Source organism: Schistocerca gregaria, chromosome 5 (genome assembly GCF_023897955.1).
Source record: "Schistocerca gregaria isolate iqSchGreg1 chromosome 5, iqSchGreg1.2, whole genome shotgun sequence".
In the NCBI taxonomy this organism is placed as follows: domain Eukaryota; kingdom Metazoa; phylum Arthropoda; class Insecta; order Orthoptera; family Acrididae; genus Schistocerca; species Schistocerca gregaria.
Window position 1 is genome coordinate 343,605,012 of NC_064924.1, and position 26,557 is coordinate 343,631,568.

At 38.6% G+C, this 26,557-nt stretch overlaps 1 protein-coding gene across 5 annotated transcripts in view; it reads left to right on the top strand.

Annotated features, from left to right (window-relative positions):
- The window catches only part of LOC126272915 (uncharacterized), a 211,172-nt gene that overhangs the window by 122,344 nt on the left and 62,271 nt on the right, over window positions 1-26,557 (top strand). For all 5 annotated transcript variants that reach the window (XM_049976200.1, XM_049976201.1, XM_049976203.1 and 2 more), the window contains one exon: window positions 11,419-11,577. In XM_049976200.1, coding sequence (XP_049832157.1) covers window positions 11,419-11,577 — 159 coding nt within the window. The remainder of the gene's footprint in view (window positions 1-11,418; window positions 11,578-26,557) is intronic.

The following is a 26,557-nucleotide window of genomic DNA, read 5'->3' on the forward strand; positions in this document are numbered from 1 at the left end:
AAATATACAAACTCCTTTCATTTGAGGTGTTTATGAGGAGTAGTTTCTAAAAGTTCTAGGAAGACAATAGTATTGCTAATTCCTATTTCATTCTACTATAACAAAGGATGCATAACAACACTTATGACCATTGACTATTAATAGATAATTAAGCATACCATGTTTTAAAGTCCAAAGAATCATTTTCTTTATGCGAATTTTTTCATCTGATTTACAGAAGCAATATAGATAGGGCATCATTGAACATAATAAATGCCCTTGGAGTACTATAGAAGCAACAACTATTTGTTAATTCTAATAGTGTATGGATATCTCAACAGATTAACTTTTTTTATTCATTGTTGTTAATAAATCTACACTCTGTTGTATGTATCAGAGTATTTTTGTTATTGCCTCTGGTGGTGCAAAAATGTATCTTGCATAAGATTTGCATCTGACTATTTTTCTGGTAAAGTCCATATGACACAAAGAGATATTTCTACAAAAATAACTGTATCACCAGTTGCCATACATTTACAACTGTTGGCTATTGCACACAGATGTAAACTTATTTCTTTTTTATTGTTGTTGAAGTAATTTACGGAAAGCTGTCTTTTTTACCTGTTGTATTTCTCCGTTATAAAGCTAAGACACAGAAATGACTACTAAGAAAATTCTTCTTTCCTAAGAAAGGCAATAGGCTGACAGGTGGGGGAGACAGAATTTATTGAATATTGTTTATATTTTTGGATAAATAATGTAACGTTATTTTAGTCAAGGCACCTGAGTGAACTCAGTGTTTGTAATTTGATTAAAGAATGTTGAGAGAAACAACAGCCAATTATAAAGCTGTAATTTCAATAGTTTGATGTGGGATAGGTCCACAGTCTTCATGCAATTATTGACTGTAGTTGTTTCCAGTTGCAGCTGTTTGTCACCCATAAGTGGAAATGATCATTTTCAAGTTTTATTTCAATTCCACTACCAATATTAGAGAGCTATGCATATCTTCAATGCGTGCATTTAAATTTGTTACATAATCAATGTCTTCAATCCTATGTCATCTGCTGCAGCATTGTGTTTCAGTGACTGGTATGTTAAACATCCAATGGCAGTGGGACTGTTTGTAAAGGCAATGGACAACATGTTGCTTTTAAATATTCTGTGCAGGCACTTCATATTTTACCATACTATTCACAGCAACACCCAAGTGATTTATGAATCGTATTTTAATTCACAGCCAAAAATTTTAAATGTTCAGGGCTCTCCTAGTTGCCCTCACAGCATAAGACTTTCAGGAATTACAAAAAATAGCAAACTGAAAATGTTTTACATATCTGCAGATATTGAGAACGATGAACAACTATGGACAGTTACCAAAAACCTCGTAAAAAAGACAACTGACAAAATGTGGCTCAAATCCATGGCTGTGGCTAAAGATAAAAATATTATAAACAGTGGTCTAGATAAATGCTTATGAAGCATCAAAGATAACAAAGAAAACTTTGGTTTAATGGCACCATTAGGAGAATGTTGCAGATACATGGACTGCTACACTCACACTTCAAAGGAGGATGCAAGGAAACTGATAGAGATAGCTTAATAGTGACTTATGCATCCATAAGAAAATCTGGGTGTGAAGCCTACAATAATTCACACGGTCAGAGCCTGGGGAAGGGTCTATCAGAAAATCCTAGGTATATATGGTCATACGTAAAGTGAATGTATGGATAAATACCAAAGTGAATGTGCGGATCTAGACCTTTCGTCCAACTTTTAGTGATAGCCTGATATTAAATCGGACAATATCAGAAATATTAAATTCCACATTTAAAGTGTATCCATTCATGAAGATGCTGCCACACCAATGTTTGACTGCCAAACACAGCTATAAATGAGAGGTATTAAAGTAAGCACCTCCCATTCTGAAAACAATTAAAACTACTTTAAGCAAACAGTGTGCCACACCATGGCAGAATTCCAGTTAAATTTTAAATTGTATATGCTTTTACCAGCTCATCCAGGATCTCTTTTGCAGAGAAGGAGCACAGGTCAATTCTGTCAACAAAAGAAGCTAAAAGACCATATGGACAAAATAACAGTCCAGTATTTCTAATTTTCATGTGTTCAGGGTTGTAGAGCATATTTGGGGGAGGGGGGGGGGGGGGGGGGGGGAGCTTCTCTCAAATAAATCAGCATGAGTTAAAGAAAAACGTCTTGTAAGAAAACAGCCTGCTCTATTTACACTTGAAGACTTTCAAACAGTAGATGCAGGTAAACAACTAAATAGCATGATACTAAGTTTTCAAAAGACATTCGACTCTTTAAGGTTCTAAATGGCTAAAATGGTTACCAAGTCACCTAGTACCAGTTAAAGGTTGCCTATCTAAGGGCTTTAAGAGGCAAAAAATTGTTTTTCAGTATTTCATATGATTATTACCTGATTTTAAAAATTTAAAACAATGTTGTAATCTAATCAGATTAAAGGTTTAACACAAGTCAACTATTAAAGTCAGAAACTGTTCATAAGCGTTGAGGAAATGTAACTTATGGGTTGCAAATTGCCCATACTATATTCATTTAGTATTTGAGAGCCAGAGTGCTTAGCAAATCCAAACAAACTTTACAGATAATTTCAGACCCTTCTTGAATCTTTTTCTTGCTGTTTCCCCCTTCCAACAAAATAAATAATTAAAATAAATTAAAAAAAAAAAACCAAGAGGCAATCAAAAGTTTCCATTCGGAAGCCGTACGGTCCAGAATCGGAATGCCAATGAGGTGAGATTGGCATGAGCATTGGGGTAAACATCCCACAAACACACTAGCTTGAAAATACCCACTTGATGAGACACTGTCTCCTGCTGTGTGAAGAACTCCATAACTGCCTGCAGCACATCCTCATCTGATACGAATTGTCAGCCTTTCAAGGACCCCTTTAAGGGACCGAAACATGTTAATCACACAGGGTAGATCAGGACTATAGGACAGGTGCTTGAGTATTCTTCCATTCTCTTGCCAGCAAAAATAAATTTAATTCCTCTTTTTGTGAATGTTCCCAGTGAATATGAATTTTTCTCTAGCTTATGAATGTACAATGTATTTTCCAAAGTGTGAGGTTGCTATTTTCTTTCAGCTAATGATGGTATTTCAATGGATCCAATGTTTTCTGCTTCATCAGTCAAGTTATCTCCAGTTCGAACACTGAACTGGCTTAAAAGAGTGAACCAATCTTTGTGTGACTTGATATGGTTTGATGCTGCGCTATCAGCTAACCAAATATTTTGCAGCCTGGAGTAACAACAATCACTTGTCCTGCATTCAGAGCCCGGTGCTCAGAAGTCATCATGTTGAGTTTTGTTTATAGTTTTCTGCACTCAGTTTTAAAATGTCCCCATTTGTGACTGACACTAATAATATTCAACATCTTTTCTATTGGCCATGTTAGACAATTCATTGTCTTTGGATTAAATTTATTTGGTGTGAAGCCTGTTAATTTTCTGTCACATTCTAAAAGTTTTTGTTCCTCTTTCAATAATGTGGAAGTCAAAACAGTGCCAAATTTCCTGGCAGACTTCCAAAAATTTTAGCCATTATGTGAACTGTTGTAAAATGTTCCCCAATGTCAGCTAATACCTGAAACAAAGACTCAACTTGACTGACATGTTTTGTGATTGCGTCTATTGCTGACATTTTATAATCAAGCTGTGGAGCATTTTTGCTGTGGTGGTAAAGAAGTCATTCCAAGTAAATTCATCAAGTCCAGGCACCACTACCTAATACTTTCATAATATTTTTTTACAGGTTACTTGTGCCTTGGTAATAAGCAGTCTAAATTTTCTTCCACATTTTATGCCATTTTTGAGGGGGGGGGGGGGAAATGGTAAAGTTTTGAAAATGCATACATAAATGCATTGGCTGAAGGTTCCCAATTGTATTGCATTCCTTTAGGGGAAAAATCATGATTTAGCTTATTTTCAACACACCACTGGCATATTTTTCCAGATGCCAGAAAAACTCTGTAATTTTATGACAAAGAATTGTTTAATAACTGTGCTCAACTTTTGGGAATAAAGAAAATTAACTGAATTGTTACGGCCCAAACAATGATTTTGTAAACATGCAAGACACTTTCAGACAGTGTGCACTGTTAGCAGACTGTTTTTTTGAATGAGACACCCATATGATATGATTACAAACACAAACAATATGGGTTTGACAGACATGGGATTTTCATCCCCCATATTAAATTATTTCATACAGGGTGTTTCAAAAATGACCGGTATATTTGAAACGGCAATAAAAACTAAACGAGCAGCGATAGAAATACACTGTTTGTTGCAATATGCTTGGGACAATAGTACATTTTCAGGCAGACAAACTTTCGAAATTAGAGTAGTTACAATTTTCAACAACAGATGGCGCTGCAATCGATGTGAAAGATATAGAAGACAACGCAGTCTGTGGGTGCGTCATTCTGTACATCGTCTTTCTGCTGTAAGCGTGTGCTGTTCACAATGTGCAAGTGTGCTGTGGACAACATGGTTTATTCCTTAGAACAGAGGATTTTTCTGGTGTTGGAATTCCACCGCCTAGAACACAGTGTTGTTGCAACAAGTTTTCAACGGAGGTTTAATGTAACCAAAGGACCGAAAAGCGATACAATAAAGGATCTGTTTGAAAAATTTCAACGGACTGGGAATGTGACGGATGAACGCGCTGGAAAGATAGGGCGACCGCGTATGGCAACCACAGAGGGCAACGCGCAGCTAGTGCAGCAGGTGATCCAACAGCGGCCTCGGGTTTCCGTTCGCCGTGTTGCAGCTGTGGTCCAAATGACGCCAACGTCCACGTATCATCTCATGCGCCAGAGTTTACACCTCTATCCATACAAAATTCAAACGCTGCAACCCCTCAGCACCGCTACCATTGCTGCACGAGAGACATTCGCTAACGATATAGTGCACAGGATTGATGACGGCGATATGCATGTGGGCAGCATTTGGTTTACTGACGAAGCTTATTTTTACCTGGACGGCTTCGTCCATAAACAGAACTGGCGCATATGGGGAACCGAAAAGCCCCATGTTGCAGTCCCATCGTCCCTGCATCCTCAAAAAGTACTGGTCTGGGCCGCCATTTCTTCCAAAGGAATCATTGGCCCATTTTTCAGATCCGAAACGATTAGTGCATCACGCTATCTGGACATTCTTCGTGAATTTGTGGCGGTACAAACTGCCTTAGACGACACTGCGAACACCTCGTGGTTTATGCAAGATGGTGCCCGGCCACATCGCACGGCCGACGTCTTTAATTTCCTGAATGAATATTTCGATGATCGTGTGATTGCTTTGGGCTATCCGAAACATACAAGAGGCAGCGTGGATTGGCCTCCCTATTCGCCAGACATGAACCCCTGTGACTTCTTTCTGTGGGGACACTTGAAAGACCAGGTGTACCGCCAGAATCCAGAAACAATTGAACAGCTGAAGCAGTACATCTCATCTGCATGTGAAGCCATTCCGCCAGACACATTGTCAAAGGTTTCGGGTAATTTCATTCAGAGACTCCGCCATATTATTGCTACGCATGGTGGATATGTGGAAAATATCGTACTATAGAGTTTCCCAGACCGCAGCACCATCTGTTGTTGACAATTGTAACTACTGTAATTTGAAAGTTTGTCTGCCTGAAAATGTACTGTTGTCCCAAGCATATTGCAACAAACAGTGTATTTCTATTGCTGCTCGTTTAGTTTGTATTGTCGTTTCAAATATACCGGTCATTTTTGAAACACCCTGTATTATTCAGAAGGTCACTTAAAACACATTATGTAGACTGATAAGCTTTTGTTTATGTGCCCCATGTTTTGTTAAAACTATAAAAATACAGAGCAAAAAATTATAATTTTAACTGAAATACTTCCATTAGTAATATTAACTTTATTTTGGGGATATCAAATAAACATATTCAAATAAAAATTTTTCTAGAAAGGCAAATGTTTAAATCAAAAATCTACATGTTCAGCAGTGAAGATCCATGGAGTTCTCAAGGAAAGCTTTATTTGTGTGTCTCCAGTGTGACGAATCATTCTGTTAAATTTATATCCTTTTCTGAAAGTAATACATTCTTTTTAATGTGCTTCAACAGTGCATAAAATGTTTTCCAAAGGCAGAAATCAACTTGCTTCTCAGGCCAAACGAATGAAACTACTGGTCCAGATGGATAGGGAAAATGTAGTTCAGCATCTCCTTCTTCATTCCCACACATTCCTGATAAAAGCAAAGTACAGCTTGCCAATATTTATAGCTAATACAAGAAGAGTTTTGTTGCGGATGGTGCATGTCCATTGGATGGCATTTTCATTGAAGAGAAAGTCAAGAGAGATTTTTCAGATCAAATCACTCTTCTAATTTTTAATGATGACAGGAAGGTGGTTTATAACTGTGAAAATTCCTGGTACAAGATATTGTCTGGATTGTCAAAAATTCCTCCATGAGGTCCTTGCATAGCAAATCTACGCTGATTTTCTCTAGGGAGGGGACACACACATAGGTGCGTGCATGCTTGGTCTCTCTCTCTCTCTCTCTCTCTCTCTCTCTCACACACACACACACACACACACACACACACACACACACACACACACAAACGGAACACACGACACACACCAGCATTAGCTTGCAGAAAATCATAAACACCAAATATTACACTCCTGGAAATGGAAAAAAGAACACATTGACACCGGTGTGTTAGACCCACCATACTTGCTCCGGACACTGCGAAAGGGCTGTGCAAGCAATGATCACACACACGGCACAGCGGACACACCAGGAACTGCGGTGTTGGCTGTCGAATGACACTAGCTGCGCAGCATTTGTGCACTGCTGCCGTCAGTGTCAGCCAGTTTGTCGTGGCATACGGAGCTCCATCACAGTCTTTAACACTGGTAGCTTGCCGCGACAGCGTGGACGTGAACCGTATGTGCAGTTGACGGAATTTGAATGAAGGAGTATAGTGGGCATGCGGGAGGCCGGGTGAACGTACTGCCAAATTGCTCAACACGTGGGCCGTGAGGTCTCCACAGTACATCGATGTTGTCGCCAGTGGTCGGCGGAAGGTGCACGTGCCCGTCAACCTGGGACCAGACCGCAGCGACGCACAGATGCACGCCAAGACCGTAGGATCCTACGCAGTGCCGTAGGGGACCGCACCGCCACTTCCCAGCAAATTAGGGACACTGTTGCTCCTGGGGTATCGGCGAGGACCATTCGCAACCATCTCCATGAAGCTGGGCTACGGTCCTGCACACCGTTAGGCCATCTTCCGCTCACGCCCCAACATCGTGCAGCCCGCCTAGACCGGCAAGGGAACTTGCTGTTCCAACAGGACAATGCACGTCCGCATGTATCCCGTGCCACCCAACGTGCTCTAGAAGGTGTAAGTCAACTACCCTGGCCAGCATGATCTCCGGATCTGTCCCCCATTGAGCATGTTTGGGACTGGATGAAGCGTCGTCTCACGCGGTCTGCACGTCCAGCACGAACGCTGGTCCAACTGAGGCGCCAGGTGGAAATGGCATGGCAAGCCGTTCCACAGGACTACATCCAGCATCTCTACGATCGTCTCCATGGGAGAATAGCAGCCTGCATTGCTGTGAAATGTGGATATACACTGTACTAGTGCTGACATTGTGCATGCTCTGTTGCCTGTGTCTATGTGCCTGTGGTTCTGTCAGTGTGATCATGTGATGTATCTGACCCCAGGAATGTGTCAATAAAGTTTCCCCTTCCTGGGACAATGAATTCACGGTGTTCTTATTTCAATTTCCAGGAGTGTATTTGTACAGCATCCTCTAGTCGAAGACCAGCTTTTCTCGGCATACATTTTATGCTTCATCCCAAACCGTCGCACACAGATTTTTCAGCTAGTAGCAAAACAAGAAATGTTCAGCATCTGTAGAAAAACCATTTTTATGTTTCACACATTTTAAGGCTTTTACTTTTTTAGTATTGAGCAGCGCATCCATCACTTAAATAATGCATTTTCTTGACATGTGTATAGTTGCCAGCCAACTGTTTAACAATTTGTTTAACAATTTCTTTCTGGGCAAAATCCTACATCGTCTTCATTTCATCACTTACAAAGCTGTGGTTTATTTTTACCAATTTGTTTTCCAAATTTGCCACATAAACACAAACAGGATGTATTGTACAGCTGTTTCTTGTTCAGTGATAACTCTGGATTTCTCCTTGAATTACAAAACTGTGGTTTTCAGCAAAGTCCATTAACATAATTGCTTTTTTGAGGTTAGATTTCCTTTCAGGTTTTTTAGGAACCTTGTCTTATATTTGGTTACAAATGAGTGCAATTTAAGTGCCTGTAAGTTTGTTACCAGCATGTCTCTGTATTCATCAGCAATTGCAAACAGCTTTACCAGTCCTGTCTGATAATCTGTGCTAATCCGCTGGCTGTACCCAGTTTCGTCATCAGCACCTTGGTAAACTAATTTTTGTTTCAAAAATTCCGACAGTTTATCATCACTGGCACAATTATCACAATGGTTAACAATGCAGTCATAGTTTTTCAAGTCACATTAAGTAAATTTTATAAGTTCTTTATATGTTGATTTTATTTCAAATATGTCACAGTTGCTAAACATATATTTTGGCAACTAGTTTGGAATTGATTGTTTCATTCTGAGGCTTGACCAACTGAGGCTACAATACAAAATTAGGTAAAGTTCAAAAATGGCTCTGAGCAGTATGGGACTTAACATCTGAGGTCATCAGTCCCCTAGAACTTTGAACTATTTAAACCTAACTAACCTAAGAACTGTTCTAGAGGTGGTGGATAATTGAATAATTGTAGTCCAAGGCAGGATGTGGACAGGTTGGAGACACTTTTTAGGTGATGTTGTCCATGCTGCTCTAGTTCATGTAGAGCAAGAGATTCAATAAGTGAGATGGGATACAGGAATTTGGGTTTGCACAGCAGGTGAATTTTATGGATGCTTGCAGTGTCACCTCGACAGCCAGAGACATTGGTTGTGTGTGTGTGTGTAATTCAGAAGAAAGCCTTTTGGCCAAAAGCTTACTTGTTTAGCAATCTTTTTGTTGTACTTGTCTGCGACTCAGCACCAATACAGAAAAATTTCCTTATCTTTAGCTAGAACTCAATCCCACATACTGTTTCTGCATTGTTGCCTGGTTCACTAATGGCCTTATCATCACATTATCCATCTCTGGCTGCAACCTATTCTTCCACAATGACCTCGATTTATTCAGATTGTGCCAATCCTGAACCCTCACCAATATAGTCCTGCAAAACCATGTAAATCAGGTCCAAACGTCCTTGCAGTACCTCCTGCCCATACATAAAATTCTCCTGCTGTGCAATCCCAAATTCCTGTATTCCATCTCACACATTGAATCTCTTGCTCTTTGTGATCTAGAGCAGCATGCACAACACCCCACCTCAAAAAACTCTTCAACCGGTGCACCTTGTACTCTGTCCATCACCTCTAGAACAGCCTCCAAAATGACCCCGCATTGCCTCATAGCTGTCAAACCTTGCAGACCTACTACATTTACATCCCCAAAAACTCTCTCCCACCACTAAACAGAGTACAGAATCCTAAACAGACACAAAACACAGTCGTGAACCCTTCCTTCAAAATCCTTAGTCCAATAGAAGTATCAGTATCAGCCCTGTTGCCCCGGTCCCAAATTCAGTCATGTTGGACTTGTTAAAGACCTTTTCTATTTCTCCCAGGCCCTGCAGTGGGAACACTTTTTCACCACCAACCCTACCAATCAGACTCAACCCAAAACCAATGTCGAACCCTGTTGGACTCAGTTCACTGCTCCATCTAACAGTGATCCACTCCTGCTGTCCTCAAATCTGCCTCTGTTAACTTTCCAGAATCTCTAACCTCTAACTTCAATGATTACTGATGGATTTGCTACTTAGGTGATATGCAACAACTAGTCCAAGTTTGATGTCACTGAGCTCTCCTGACCAACTCATTCTGGTGTTATTGCTTTTCTACTGACAATGCAATATTCCCTGCCTCCTTTTATACTGATGGGCTCACTTCTGGTGACATCTAGTGATCAGTGTCCAATTACAAAGGGGTATCCAGATACTTTTGATTTGGGACAGGCCATTAGAACATTTTAGGAGACATACCAGGAACATCAGCAACATACCCACTGAAATAGCCCAACAAATCAGCAACTGACATGCAGTGTCCAGCATATGATCTTGAAATTAGACATTAGAAGACAGAATCTTGGTACTAGCTCCAAGTTTTTTGGGCCCTATAATAATGAAATCAATGAAGTTAAAGAAGTTAAAAAGCCTTGCAAACAGAAACGGGAGATCAATCTAAGCCACACTTAGTATCCAGCACTCAGTTCATTAATGCATTACCAACCATTTTATCTACCAGAGCCAGAAAGAACTAAAGAAATATGTTATACAGAGAATGATGACACAGGTGAAGATGAACAACTGTATACCATACAGTGTACTAGGATTGTCAATCAAACTTAGCTGTGAGTGGGGGCACAAATCAACAATGATACATGATTTGGTTGTAGTTCAGCTATGGGGGCATGTAAGAGCACTGTTTGCTACATCTGAAGAAGACAGTTGGATCATTTCTAAAAGTCTTGTGTGCAAAAACAGAATCATCAGCTTATTTGGAAACTGAAACCACACTATAAAACAATTATGTCAAGAAGAAAAAAATGAAATGAGTGTTTGGCATTGCTGGCCATGAGATGCCATCCAGGGAAGTTTGGCCATCAAGTGCAAGTCCTATTTCAGTCAATGCCACATTGGGGAATTTGTGCACTGGTGATGAGGATAAAATGATTATGACAAATCACAACCCCCAGTTCTCGAGCAGAGAAAATTTCCAACCTGGTCGGGAATCGAACCTGAACCCACTTGCATGGGAGGCAAGCATGTTACCACCCAGCTAAAGCAGGCAGACTACATCAAGAAAATCTCAGAAATCTCATGTTATGATAGAATAATAATTTTTTGAATTAATCTAAGATTTAAATTCTACTTTTGTCTTTGTAAGTTAGTTGACTATCTGTTACAGAAAGCCAAAGAGTCAAGTTACTTATTTAAAGTAGTGCACAAGTAAGAATTACAAAGAAAATGTTTCATTTTATTGTCATATTAATATTAAATGTATTTTGTTTTGACCTATTCTGAATATTGTGAAGATAGTTAAGAAATCATTGAGCTATTAGTCAAATGTTCTTGAGCGTAAATAAGGGGGAGATATAAGTGTAGAAAAGACACTGTGGGATTCAGCTAGTTGACTCACATAGGTGACAGCAGCTGATTAATCACAGTTGATAAATGTATTTCTCAATTCCTACTTTTCCAATGTACTTACTGATTTTACATTTTCTTATGCAGGAAAGCTGGAGCGGTATGCCCATGCATATGCATCACACATGCACAAAGACAGAAGATTATTCAACGTAGAAACACTTGTGTTGACAAAGGTTTTGAGTACAATTTTAGATAGTAAGAAAGATGTAGAATATTGGCCAGCTTCCACCCAGGCAGTTAGAGGTAATACCATATTTTGTTCATAGACCGTAGCTGCAACTCCACATTCTTTCGTGGGTGTGAAAATTTGAAGAGAGAGTGTGAGTGTGTGTGTGTGTGAGAGAGAGAGAGGTTGATATTAATGAGAACAATTGACAACATAATAAAGAATGGATCTTTTCATGGAATTAAAGCAATATTGTGGGTGAATGAGAGGATTAGTAGCATGGTATTGAAATGTGCAGCACATCTAGTACACAGTTGCAGGAGTAAAAATGACCATGAAAGACCTTGTGAAGTTTAAAATTCAATGAAAGACTAACTCCAACCAGTGCTAGCATCAGCAAGAGTAATGGAAGTTAATAGAAGATATAAGAAGTAAAACAACAGCAGGTATCTGTTCATTTAAACAGAAACCAAGGAAAAATGAATACAAAGTTGCTCATGTTGCTCACTAGAAATATATAAAGTAATTGTTTTTTAAATCTGAATGTATTTGTAAAAAATCATATAATATTACAGCATTATCACTTAACACGCATCTTTAAATAAAACAAAAAACTGTCTGGTCAAGAAACATTATGAAAATGTTAGTTCCATATTAAACATTGTATTGGTTTGGTTTACTTTCTAAATGTTACTGAAGCTTTAGGGTCAAGTTGTGTGCTGTGCTAGGATGGTTCAAATAATAATTAAGTATCTGTCCTTGAATTCACTTCCAGCACACTAATTTAATTTACCAAGGTATCTGCATCTGAATTAGGAAATGTGTTCTTTGACAAGTGACACTGTTTTTGATTAATGAGTTTTGACAACAGTTGACCATAGTATGGATGGTGACTGTTCTTGGCTGAATGAGGTTTGATTGCAATCTACTGTAGGCTTGGTTTGGGCAGTTCTTGTTGGTAAGGAACAAGATACTAGAACTGTAGAGAACATGAACCGTGCTAGGTAAGTTGTAAGAACTGGATTATCATAAAAAGCTACCGTGGGGAAGCTTAGAAAAGTGTACACTGTAGATCCATAATACAACCTTCATATTGTGGAAGACCTGGATCAAATTGATGTAATGCAACAATTTCTTTTTGAAAGTTAATTTGATTTGGTGGAAGTGAAACATGGATGATAAATAGAAGAGAATAGAAGCTTTCGAAATGTGGTGCTGAAGACTATAGGAGGTCAGCAATGGAATGCAACTTGTAGTGCCATTCAGCAGTATCTTAGTTAATATAATCTGTAGGGTCACTAGTGATCCCAGCTATATTGTAAGATGGGAAAGTGAAATTGCTTCTGATGGTTTTCTTTATACTTCATTACTAACATTATTTTTAATATCACACTGACATCAAAATACAGTATAATGAAGCCTTTCCTTAATATTTTCTTTGATCTAGTATTTGGTAGCTGCCCTGAAAAGTTCACACGTTTGTATGCAGGATACAGATGGTTGCTGGGAGGTAATTCTCAAATGCCTGAATGTAGTGTTATGTGAATTATTATGGTGGGAGGTAGTATTTTGTCATTTTTGTGCCTCATGGGTCAGCACATATTGAAAAGAAAAGAAATGATGGAACCCAGTACTGGCACATGGCTTGTGATTCTTGAAAATATTCTCTTCCAATGAGAAAATCATCAAAACTGACCAATATGTTATTAGGTGTGGTCTGGACAAAATAATAACAGCTATTGAGCACACAAGGGTTAGTTTGTGGAGGTTCTGCGGCACCAAGTCCAGACCCGGTTAATTCTGCTGTAAAGTGAACATGGAACTGAAAAGTGTCCTTCGGATGAGTGCAGAATCTCATACTGGAGCTTTTCCAGCAGTTGATGTAAGAAGATAGGAACATGTGTCTCGTGACCCGCACCTGAATAGGAGGTAAGGAAAAGTTAGCAGATCTGTTAGTAGGAAACGTAAGGGGATGGGGGCACCAGCACACAAAAGTTATTCCCCGTAGTTATGGGATCAGATACACTAAAATTGGTCAGATTCAGAATTCAGGCAGACAGCATTAAAGGAAATTAAACTGACAGAGACTCCCAGTTCACCTTATAATAATATTTTGGAGTAAAAAGTAAAGTAATGGAATTTTTAATTTGCTTGCAAGATCTTAGTAATTTGGAATAAATTAATGTCGTCTGCCTGTCTGAATGCTATATAACACAAGGATAGAAAATCTTATTGTAAGGGCTTATAAGTTACCTGCATATTCAGGTAGGTCCATAAGGAAAACAGGCAAGTTGTCACAATCATAAAAAAGGATGTAAATATAAAAATGTAGAAGTTAATAAATTCTGTATAGATCAAGTGTATAGAAGCATGTGCTTGTGAGTTAATATTGGGAAATGCACAATGGACAGGTCTCCATTGGGTAACATAAATTTTCATGAAAAATTTTGATGTCAGGCAGAAAGAAGGGGTTATTAATCTGTGTTTGATTTTAATGTTAATTTCTGGAAGGAATGTGAAAGAAAAAAATGATCTAGAAATGCTTTTAGCCACTTATAATTTGGTATTAGTCATAGCTTCCCCTTCTCAAGTTTCTCACAGTAGTAGTATCTTTATAGATGTCTAGTTATTTTATAGATATGTTAGTTGCTCAACAAGCAGAAGTTCAAGAGACACACGCCTGTCTGGTGGTAAACTGACTGTCAAAATCACAATGTATAATTTGTCCCATTACATAACTTAACTCCATGTACAGTTGAGAAACAGTTTAAGAAAACTGTGAAGCTGATTCAAGATTAAATTACTGACAATTTTAAATAATCCTGAAAGAACATTGACTGGCGTGAAGTTTACAACGAACTTAATGCTAAATCAAATTCAAGATATTTCTTAATAAGTTTGTCTCGGTAATTAAATGTAATAATGGCAAGTCAGTAAGGAAACCTTAGCTCACTACAGGTATCAGAGTGTATTCACAATGAAAAGAGGACTTTTACAGAATATTCATGACAACTAATGATGCAGAAATACTTTTTAATATAAAAAATACTGTAACATATTAAGAAATTGTTTTAAAAAAAATCCTGAGGTATGAACGTCTATTTTTCAGCTGACAGATCACATAATAAAATCAAATCAATCTGGAATATTGTTAAAAGAGAAATAGGGAAAGAAGCTATAGTAGATGACATTATTTCAGTTAAAGAGAATGGGAACATTGTAAAAGAAAGTTCATGTGTAACAGATGTTTGTAGTTATTACTTTTTTTAAATGTCTAACAAAACTTGGCAAATATCTCAGACGAGAAAGCAAAACAGTGCACTGAAGAAGCAACACAGAGGAAATTTAGTGAATTAAAAATTAATCTTACATCCCTGTCTCAAATAAAGCAGATCATCATGACCCTAAATCGTAAAAGTTCATGCAGGGTGGATAAGTCTCCAATAAGACACTAAAAAGATGTGGCCCTATAATGTATAATGTTCTTAGTCACTTACGCAATGCATCATTAACTCAGAATTTTTTCACAGGTAGATTGAAATATGCTGTTGTTAGACCTCTCTATAAACTCCACAGATGTCAATAACTACCACCTATTGTCACTCTTTATAGCATTTTATAAAATTTTTGAGGTTGCAGGATCATCATCCACCTGTGCAGTACTGGGATACTTAGCCATCCACAGTTTGGATTTCAGAAATTCCGTTCTATTGAGTCAGATATTTGTAGATAATAAAATCTTTGAAAGATGAAACATCGCCAATTGGGACCTTCTGTGACTTATCAAAGGCACTTGATTGTGTCAGTCATAATATTCAATTTTAGAAGTTAAGTTGTTAGTGAATATGTAGTTCAGCAAATGCCTAGTTTAATTCTTATTTAAGAAATAGAATTCAGAAAGTTACATTAGACTGGTGAAGTAACACAAATAATGCCATATCATCTGCATGGGGAGAAATTACAATGGGAGTCATACAGTGTTTGATCATGGGCCCACTACTTTTATTGCTGTATGATAATGATCAGCTATTTTATTTGAATCGGAGGTAGATTAGTCTATTTGCAGATGATACAGGCATTATTGTAAAGCCAAGAAAAGAAGCATCAACATGGGATGCAGTACACATAGTTTGTGTTGTCAGAAATATCCCCCTTCCAATGAGTTTTAGTTAGGTCACTGCTAAGCTACAGTGCTGAAACATGTGCTCTAATGAAATTCAGTGAAATGTAACTTGTCATACTTGAAAGAAATATATTGACATACATTGTTGGAGTGGTGGAAGAAGAGAAGATTCAACTATTATATAATCTATATAATGAACCACACATTATCAGTTGCGTGAACTTTAAAAGGCTGGAATGGGAAGGACATGTACCATGAGTGCTGTAATGAAATTCAGTGCAATGTAACTTGGCACATTTGAAAGAAATATCTTGACGTACATTCTTGGACAGGTGGAAGAAGAGAAGATTCAACTATGAATTATATAATCTGTATAATGAACCAGACATTATCAGTTGTGTTAACTTTAAAAGGCTGGAATGGGAAAGATATGTACCGAGAGTTAATTACAGAATGAGTAACATAGTGTAAAAACAAGAAATAATAAATGGCATAGAAAATTATTAGGTGTGCATATTGATGAAAACTTAAAATGAAAAACCCATATGGTAGACCTGCTAAAATGTTTGGTTTCTTTTGTCAGAAGAATAATTGCTAGTTTTTGGAATGTAGAAGTCAGTAAGTTAACATATTTTGGATATTTTCTTTCACTGATGGCCATAACAAAAAGACAGTCTTTTTATTGTGGCTATCTGTAACTCATCATCTCTGCTATATGGTGAGTGCCAACTTTCCTTTTCATAATATTGTTACATTTCATCCTGGATTTTCCATTCTCTGATTCTTCTATATCATAGTTGTATATAAGTGTTCTATAGAAGATTATTCCATTCTTGTTGTTTAGTGCCAAACTCTTCCAATACAGAAGTCCGGTTTTTATTATGTATGTCCTCTCTGACACATTTCTCACAATTTAGTTTTTGTCTTCCAACCTGGCCTTTTTATTATGTCCTCTCTGACACATTTCTCACAATTTAGTTTTTGTCTTCCAACCTGGCTTCTTCAGGCACTGCTTTGGACTATCTTCTTAATCATTCCATAATTAACTTTCAGTACATGTTCTTCCCATTCCAGCCTTTTAAAGTTCACGCAACTGATTATATAGATTATATAATTCATAGTTGAATCTTCTCTGCTTCCAACAGCCTATGAACATATGTCAAGACATTTCTCTCAAATGCGCCAGGTTACTTTTCATTTAATGTCATTAGAGCACATGTTTCAGTACTGTATCTTAGCAATGGCCTCGCTAAAACTTATTCATCATAAATTAAGTTTTCCTGAACAGTAGCATGGATTTAAGATGTCTCCTGGGGCCATAGTAGAAGTTGTTAATGAAATATATTTGTTTCAGGATTTCAGAGAAGTTCCTGTTGTTACAGAGAACTACACATGATGTCAAACTTACATCAAACAATTTCTGTGAATTACAGGTCATTAGAGTAACCTTTCTTAGTTACAGTAAAATGCTTAGGTTTCCCTTCATTTATCTATAGGTTCATCTTCCTAACTGTTCTTTCAAAACTTGTAAAGGCTTCTTTCATTGCTCTAGGCATTCTGGCAATTGTATCAATATCATCTGCCTACACTAACACCTGAACTGGTTCGTACATGATTTTGATGCCTGAATGGTTTTGATGGTTTTGATGCCTGAATCTCTTAGCCTAATCTAAACAGAAGACATTGTAATGATTGTCATTGTAATGAATGGCATTCACCTTCTGAATTTTCTTTTTTTTTGTTTTTGTCATAGCACTTGAAAACATATTCTGTATCTTAATTTGATTCTGGGTGTTTGCATAATAGCTTTCACTAAGGCAATCAATTTAGTAGCAATTTCTAGCTCTTCCATTGCTTATACAGCTCCTTTCTGATCTAAATCTGTAATGAGGTGATATTTTTCAATCCCAGTTTCTTTATATTTTTCTGTCATTTGCCATATCACAAAAATTTGATGAAATCCACATTAATACTCACCAGCAAGGAAATAATACTTGTGCAACCATGACACTTGATGAGCCACACATGCCCCCAGGTCAAGCCTAATATTGGCCACCACAGTATCTCAGTCTTTATTGAATTTGTATGGGTTTGGTGATCCTGTGTTTCCTGAGAAGAGGACTGGAGGGTGCTCTCATAATCTCTGAGAATGCTTCAGTGACCAGCATACAGGATGGCCTAGGAACTTTGTGTGTCATAGAGAACAGTGATCTTAACTGTCAAGATCACGAGTATGGTAGAAACATATATAGTTGAACCTTGAATAGTGATCATAATTTGTTCCAGAACCTTACTCATAGTACAAAACACTTGTTAAGTGAAACAATTTATCTCGTATAAATTCGTGTAAAATACGGTAATGCATCCCATGCATAAAAAGTACTAAAAGATTTACCTTATTCATGCCATTTATTCAAAGAAAACTATACATACAGTGTTATGTACTTCATTATTCACGATATGTAACTAATTCCCTTTTACGGGGAAGCTATCTATAGCTATTTGTTTCTGCTGACACTTCAACACTTGGTGAAAATGTAACACAGTATTAAATTTGTAGCATGTGTAGACACTGCATTATTGGGGTGATGATTTTCAGTGTATGATACAACTGATTCCCATGCTTTCAGCATTTCTCTTATTGCACCATAATATTGCTGCTTTGCTGTTACTGCCTCCTCCTCCTCTGATGAACTTCTCTTCAGATCTTCCTGCTGTGAAACACACTGCAACTCCATAACCTCTTTAGTGGTCATTTCTTGGCTGTGATCTTCCACAAGCTCCTCAATATCTCTGATCTCCACTTCGAGTCCCTTACTCCTGGACAAAGACACAATCTTGTTGACTAGAGGTTGCACAGGTACTGACTCCAATGCCTCAGAGTCACATTTGACAACACACTCTGGCCAAAGTTTCTTCCAATTAGAAGTGAGAGTTCTCTTCGTAACCCCTTCCCATGCCTTTTTGAACATATTGATGCAGACAACCATGTTAAGTGAAGTGATATTCCAAAACGCTCTGAGAATAAGATTGGTAGCTTCAGTCAACTCAGAGCAATGCTCCCGAAGATTGCTTTCATGTAGAGCTTCTTTAAGTTAGAAATAATTTGCTGGTCCACAGGCTGGAGTAACAGAATAGGCACAAACTGGATCTTGGTGAATTGAAATTCTTCAAGGAGGTGGACTTGTGGTCCTGGAGAATGGGCAGGAGTGTTGCCCATAATAAGCGAGACATGAAGTGTCAGATTCATCCCAAGAAAATATTTTTTCGCCAAAGGACCAATCACTTTATTGATCCAATCACAAAAAAACATCACTTGTCACCCAAGCCTTTTTGTTGGACTTCTACCTCACATTTAACCTGCTCTTCTGGACTTTATGCTCCTTGAAGGCTCGTGGAGTTTCTGAACGGTAAACAAGCAGCTGTTTAATTTTCAAATTGCTGCTTGCATTGGAAGAGAATAGCAGTGTGAGATGGTCTTTCATTGGCTTGTGACCAGACAATGCATTCTCCTTTGCCATTATAAAGGTATGCTTCAGCATCTTTTTCCAGAACAGAATTTTCTCATCACAGTCGAAACACAAAACCCATTGTGGTATATAACCTTTAGAATCTATGAGCATCTTGAAGTTGCTGATGAAGTTCTCTGCTGCCTTTCTGTCAGAGCTGGCTGCTTCGCCATGCCTCACAGTGCTGTGGGTGCCGGTTCTTCTCTTAAACTTCTTGAATCACCCACAGCTTCCCTTTAACACTACTTTAGCCTCTGATGATCCTGGCATCTTCTTAAAGAGGTCAGCAAAAATAATTCTTGCCTTTTCACAAATGATGTTCTCGTTAATAGTGTTGCATTGCAATTATTTTTTATTTATCCATATAAGGAGCAATTTTTCGACATCATCCAGTATACGAAACCACTGTTTCCATCTATCTCCTTAATGTTGTTCTTGTTCTTGAGGATAGTGCAAACACTCAATCTATACCCGACCATATGTGTGCGTTAAATCAGAAGTGCTCACACCATGTTCCTCTTTTTCAGTGATTTTATATTTCATGTCAAAGGTCATTTTCTTTCTCTTATGGTCATTGGATTTTGGCTTTACCTTTATGGATATTTCTGTGAAGGTTATTAAAATTTGCACACAAAAAACACTATGTGAACACAAGTCTAGAAAAATGTATGATCACAGGCTGCACTAAGGTGATAGCAGACAGAGTGCCACACCCGGACTGGTGCACATACTAAAGACATTGTTCACATGCCGCTGCTGACAATTAAATATTGTTGAACATATCCCCCACTGTGCATGAACAGCTGGTGATGTCACACTAAATCACCACCACTCATTATGCAAAACAGCACTCATTAAGCAAGTAATTTTCTTTTACAATTTCTTTTGCTCATTATGTGAATTGTGCATAGTCATTAGTAGGCAACCTCTGGGTGACCTACCACACCTGACTTCCCAGGCATATGTGGCTCTGTCTGTCTAGCTGCTGCTGATAGCGAGATGCCGAGATGCTTCAACTGCTAATGGAATGGGTGTACTGCTGGTGGACACCAACACCCAACCTAAATAGAGGGCTTGTGTACTCAGTACACCTGACACAGAGATTACTCAGAGTACTTTCATTTATAGCAACAGAACACTTGTTGCTGGACGGAATGTGTTTTTAATGGTTACAAGAGAGGAGAGCAGCTTTGAGAAAATTTCATCTTTCTACAGTCAAACGAGTTTAGAAGGCATTGCTTGTCCTTCAAAATCTGTAAACTAGTTGGGAAATGAGACACTGGTGGTGGAAACTTCTAGTTCCCAAAAGAAACAGACCTTCACATGGCTCAGTGCCTTGGGGAATAAGCAAACGTCCCGAGTTTGAGTCTTGGTCCGGCACACAGTTTTGATCTGTCAGGAAGTTTCAATTGAAATGAAGCTACATGACACCTTGAACTACAGCAAAGGTCTGGTGTCATACAGAGATCTTGTATGTATTCCCAAAGAGTAACTGAAAGATGAGTGGGACCAAGAAGTATTCTTAGATGTACAAAATGTAATGAAATGACTAGATGGTAACTGATAAGATATCTACCTGCATATATACTGTGCAAACCACCGTGAGGGGCATGACAGAGGATAGATCCCATTTTAGCAATAATTAGGGTTCCTTCCTATTTCATTTAGATGGCCGGGGTGGCTGAGCGGTTCTAGGCGCTATAGTCTGTCCGATAGTGCTCAGAGCCATTTGAACCATTTTTTGTTTCATTTAGGTGTGGAGAGTGGGAAGAACTATTTTTAAATGTCTCTGTGCATACAGTAATTATTCTAATCTTGTCCTCATGATCCCTATGTCAGTGATACATAGGGGGTATATTCCTAGAGTAATCATTTACAGCCAGTTCTTGAAATTTTGCTAATAGACTTTCTCAGGATAGTTTACATCTATCCTCAAAAATCTTCCAGTTCAGTTCTTTCAGTATCTCTGTGAGACTCTCCCATGGATTAAATAAACCTGTGACCATTCATGCTCCCTTCTCTGTATATGTTCAATATCCCATGTTAGTCCTATCTGGTACAGGTCCCACACACTCAAGCAATATTCTATAACTGGTCACATGAGTGATTTGTAAGCAATCTCATTTGTAGACTGATTGCACTTCCCCAGTATTCTACCCATAAACTGAAGTTTACTGCCTGCTTTACCCACAACAGAACCTATGTGATCATTACCCAGTGTTACACCCAGGTGTTTGTATGAGTTGGCCAATTCCAGCAGTGACTCATTGATATTTTAGTCATAGGACACTACATTTTTTCATTTTGTGGACTGCACAATTTTACATTTCTGAACATTCAGAGCAAATTGCCAACATCTGCACCCTGTTGAAATCTTATCAAGATCTGAGTGAGTACTTATGCAGCTTCTTTCAGATAGTACTTCATTACCGAGAAGTGCATCATCTACAAAAAGCCTGATTTTACTATTAACATTGTCTGCAAGGTCACCAATATACAATATGAACAGCAAGGGTCCAAACACACTTTCCTGGGGTACACCCAAAGTCACTTCTACATCTGATGATGACTCTCCATCCTAGATAACATACTGTGTGCTCCCTACCCAAAAGTTCTCAATAGAGTCATATATGTTCATACTCTTGACAAGAAACATACATGTGGCACTGATTCAAATGCTTTTTGGAAATCAAGAAATACTACATCTTCCTGGTTGCCTTGATCCAAAGCTTTTAGTATGTAATGTGAGAAAAGTGCGAGTTGGGTTTCGCATGATCGATGTTTGCGAAATCCCTGCTGCTTGGCAGTGATGAGATTACTGCGTTCAATATACCTCATTATATTTGAGCTCAGAATAAGTTCGAAGATTCTACAACAAACCAGTGTCAAGGGTATTGGATGATAGTTTTGTGGATCACTTCTACTATCCTTCTTGTAGACAGGTGTGACTTGTGCCTTTTTCCAAAAACTGGGCACAATTTTTTGTTCAAGGGATCTACGATAGATTGTAATTGGAAGTGGGGCTCACACACCCACACACCCATAGCATCAGACAGTAGTTCCATCGGGCCATGCAGCTTTGTTGAATGTAACAATTTCAGGTGTTTCTCAACACACCACTAACATGAACACTTATTTCATTCATCTTCTCAATGGTATGAGGGTTTTATTGGGACAATTCTTCTGGGATTTCCTGTGTAAAGGAACATTTGAAAATGGAGTTAAGTATTGTAGTTTTTTCTATGCTACCCTCAATTTCAGTTCCTGTCTCATTCACTAGGACTGGACACTAACTTAGGTGCCGCTAACAGCCTTTACATATGACCAGAATTTCTTTGGGTTTTGTGGAAGATCACTTAAAAACAGGGTTGATTTATTCTTATATCCAGTAACATAACACTTCGGGAGTGTATGAATTAAGGTTTCCATCACTTCAATGCGTGACCTTAGGTCCACAAACCAGTTGACTGCTTTAAATGTCATGCTTTGGGCTCACTACTTTAGCATGTAAGGGCAAAGCCACTTGCAACAAATGTGGTATAGCTGCCCCCGACTGCATCATTTGTTCATTTCCTCCGATGTGTGTTAATTATTTGGTCTCAGTCTGGAGTAGAGACTGCAGCAACTACAAGAGATATAGAAAGATATAGGAGCTTCAAACAACAAGGTGTATCCCATATAGTGAGGCCAAAAAGAACAATAACGCCATGCAAACTCCCACTTTCACAGCTTTGTTCAATTCGGCTCTTAAAATACCTATCCTGGAAACTAATGCTTCTACACAAATGAAGATTGCTAGTGTGACCACTACTAAGTGTAAATACAAATGTAGTTGTAAAGTTGGCAGCTGCTGCAAATTGGTGTGTTTGAAGAGGTTCTGAGATTCATGTACCTGTGATACCGGTGCAGGAGGTACCTCAACTACTATCCTCTGCTGTAGATCCTGCCTCCACTGTAGAAAGTTCAGGATCTGTCATTACTCACCCACTCGACTGTGAGTGGCATGTTAATGGTGCATCTAGTCATCCTGAACAGGGTGGACAGAGACCAGGGAGGACTCTGAATGTTGTACTGGTCCCCCTACCAACAACTTCGAGGTGTCATTTTTCGCTGAAATTGAAACTAAGCCAGTGTGACTCATATCACCTGTTTTGGAGAAACCTGTTTTGTCCAGTGTCAAGAGGAGGCAAACACAAAATGATAGAGGCCTATTAATCATCGGCAGTTCAAACATATGGCAAATGATGATAACCTTTCCAGAAATGGTAGCAGAGAAAAGGAAAGGACACCAAGTACACTCAGCGTGTATGCATGGGGGCCTCTTTCAACATGTTGAAGAGGCCATTTCAGCAGCCATTGAGAGAGCAGGATGTAACCAGCTGCAGATTGCGGCACATATGTGAACAAATTAAGCCTGTCATCTGGACTCCAAGGTCGTACTTGGTTCATTCTAGCGACTAACAGAGAAGGTTGAGAAGACCACCCTTGTGGGTGGAGTTTCAATAAAGCTCACAATTTGCAGCATTGTCCCCAGAAATGTTCATGGTCCTTTGGTTCTGAATCAAGTGGAAGGCTTTGAAGATTCTGTGAAAAGCTAGGCTGTGGCTTCCTGGACTTGCACCATAGTGTTGAGAACTGTAGAGTCCCTCTAAGTGGGTCAGGTGTGCACTACACATCAGACGCTGCTACACAGTTAGCTGACTGTGTGTGGGGTGCGCACAAGGTTTTTTTAAATTTTTTTTTATAGGTAACTCTCCATCCAGTCCAGATAATGATAGCTGTGGGTAACACAGAAGTATCAATATAAGATCAAAAGAAACCCGTTTGCAGCTGAGAGTATTAAAATTGTAATGGTTAAATGCTGAAGCATACAAAACAAATTGCCAGCGTTTGAAGTTCTCCTAAAAAGCAGTGAAGCACACTTAATTCTAGGGCCAGAAAGCATGTTGGAATCTGAAACTGTGACATTGGTAGGAGTGAGATTTTGGGGGAAAAACTAAGTGTATATTGAAAGGATTGGAAAATGGGAAATGGAGATGGTGTATTTGTCACAGTTGATGAAAAGTCAAATCCAGTGACATAGAAATTGAAGCTGGATGTGGGATTATTTGGCAAGACTCAGTGTCAGGGGTGGGCTTAAAATGGGATCCTTCTATTACACACCAGACTCATTCCTGATCTAACAAAAATCATTAGAGAAAGCCTCAGTTCACCTGTACCTAAATTCCCCAATCAAACTATAATCACTGGTGGAGACTTTAATCATCCAACAATTAACTGGGAAAATTGCAGTTTTGTTAGTGGTAGGCATGATAAGACATCCTGTGAAACAGTACCAAATGCCTTCTCTGAAAACTACCTAGAATAGATGGTTAGAGAACCCACTCATAATGAAAATAGTTGGATCTAGTGGCAACAAATAGACCTGACCTCTTTGAGGATGTCCATTTAAAACTGGAATCAGTTATCATGATGTAGTTGTGGCAACAGTGATTGCCAAAGTCCAAAGGACAACTAAAGCAATCAGAAAAATATATATGTTCAATAAACTCTATAAAAAATTGGTAGTGCCATATCTTAATGAGGAACTTGCCAGATAGAGAGATGCTGAATGAAATGTGTTTGGCTGTCAGGAGAGCAATGTACGATGCCTTCAGTGACTACCATAGCAGAATATTGTCAAACAATATTTCACAAAACCCAAAGAAATTCTGGTTGCATGCGAAGGCTGTTAGTGGCATCAAGGATAGTGTCCAGTCTCTAGCAAATGAGATAGGAAAATGTTCCATCACAAAAGAAAACCCAGAAGGATTGCCCCAATAAAATCCTTGCACCACTGAAAAGGTGAATGAAGTATTAGTGTCAGTGGTGTTGAGAAACAGTTTAAATTGTTGGTGTAGGGCCCAGTGGAATCCCTGTCAAATTTTTTACTGTACTTGTGGCTGAGTTAGCCCCTCTTTTAACTTTAATCCTTTGTAGATCCCTCAAACAAAAAAACCATGCCCAGTTCTTGGAAAAAAGCACAGGTCACACCCATCTACAAGAAGGGTAGTAGAAGTGATGTGATCTACAAATTACAGTATAGTATCCTTGATGTCAATTTATTGTAGACAGTTAGAACATATTCTGAGCTCAAACATAATGAGGCATCTTGAACAGATTGGTCTCCTCAAAGCCAATCAGCATGGATTCTGAAAACATTGATAATGTGAAACTCGACTTGCACTTTTCTCACATGGCAAAAGAAGGCCTTGGATCAAAGTAGTCAGCTACAGCAGTATTTCCTGATTTCTGAAAAGCATTTGACTTGGTATCACACCAACGCTTATTGTGAAAAGTACAATCATATGGGGTATCAAGCGAAATTTGTGGCTGGTTTGAGGACTTTTTGGCAGGGAAGGTGCAGCATATTATCTTGGATGGAGAGTCATCAACAGATGCGGAAGTAACTTTGGGTGTGCCCCAAGAAATTGTGTTGAGGCCCTTGCTGTTCATGTTTTGTATTAATGATCTTGCAGACAACTTCACACTTTGGTATAATGAATTACTGTGTGAAAGAAACTGCATAAATATTGTCAGATCTTGATAAAATGTCAAAGTGGTGCAAAGATTGGATAATTTAAATGTTCAGAAGTGTAAAATTTTGCACTTCACGAAACGAAAAAATGCAGTATCCCATGACTACAATATCAATGAGTTACTATTGGAATTGGCCAACTCATACAAATATAATGAAATTGAATGGTCACATGGGCTGTGTTGCGAGTAAAGCAGGTGGTAGACTTCAGTTTATTGGTAGAATACTAGGAGAGTGCAATCAGTCTGCAAAGGAGCTTGCTTACATATCACTGATGTGACCATTTCTATAATATTGCTCAGGTGTGTGGGACCTGTAGCAAATAGGACTACCGTACATGGAGAAGAGCAACACTAATTGTCGCAGATTGTTTGATCCATGGGTGAGTCTCACAAAGCTACTGAAGGAACTGAACTGGAAGACTCTTGAAGATAGACATAAACTATCTCGAGAAAGTCTTTTAACAAAGCTGCAAGAACCGGCTTTAAATTATGACTCCAGGAGTATACTACAACCCCTACGTATTGCTCACAAAGTGATCGTAAATATAAGATTAGGATAATTACTGCATACACAGAGGCATTCAATTAATTGTTCTTCAATGCTTCATACATGAATGGAATGGGAAGAATCCCTAATAACTGGTACCATGGGGTGTACATTCTGTCATGCATCTCATGATGGTTTGCAGATTATAGATGTAGGTGCTGGTAGTCTGGAGCCTATAACTCCCCACAGAACATCGGAAAAGGGGGTGATTCTGAGATTGCAGAGCTTCGAGCACCTCAGCAAGCAGATTCCAGTAAACAGATCAGCAACATCATTACCACTGCCACCAATATTACTAT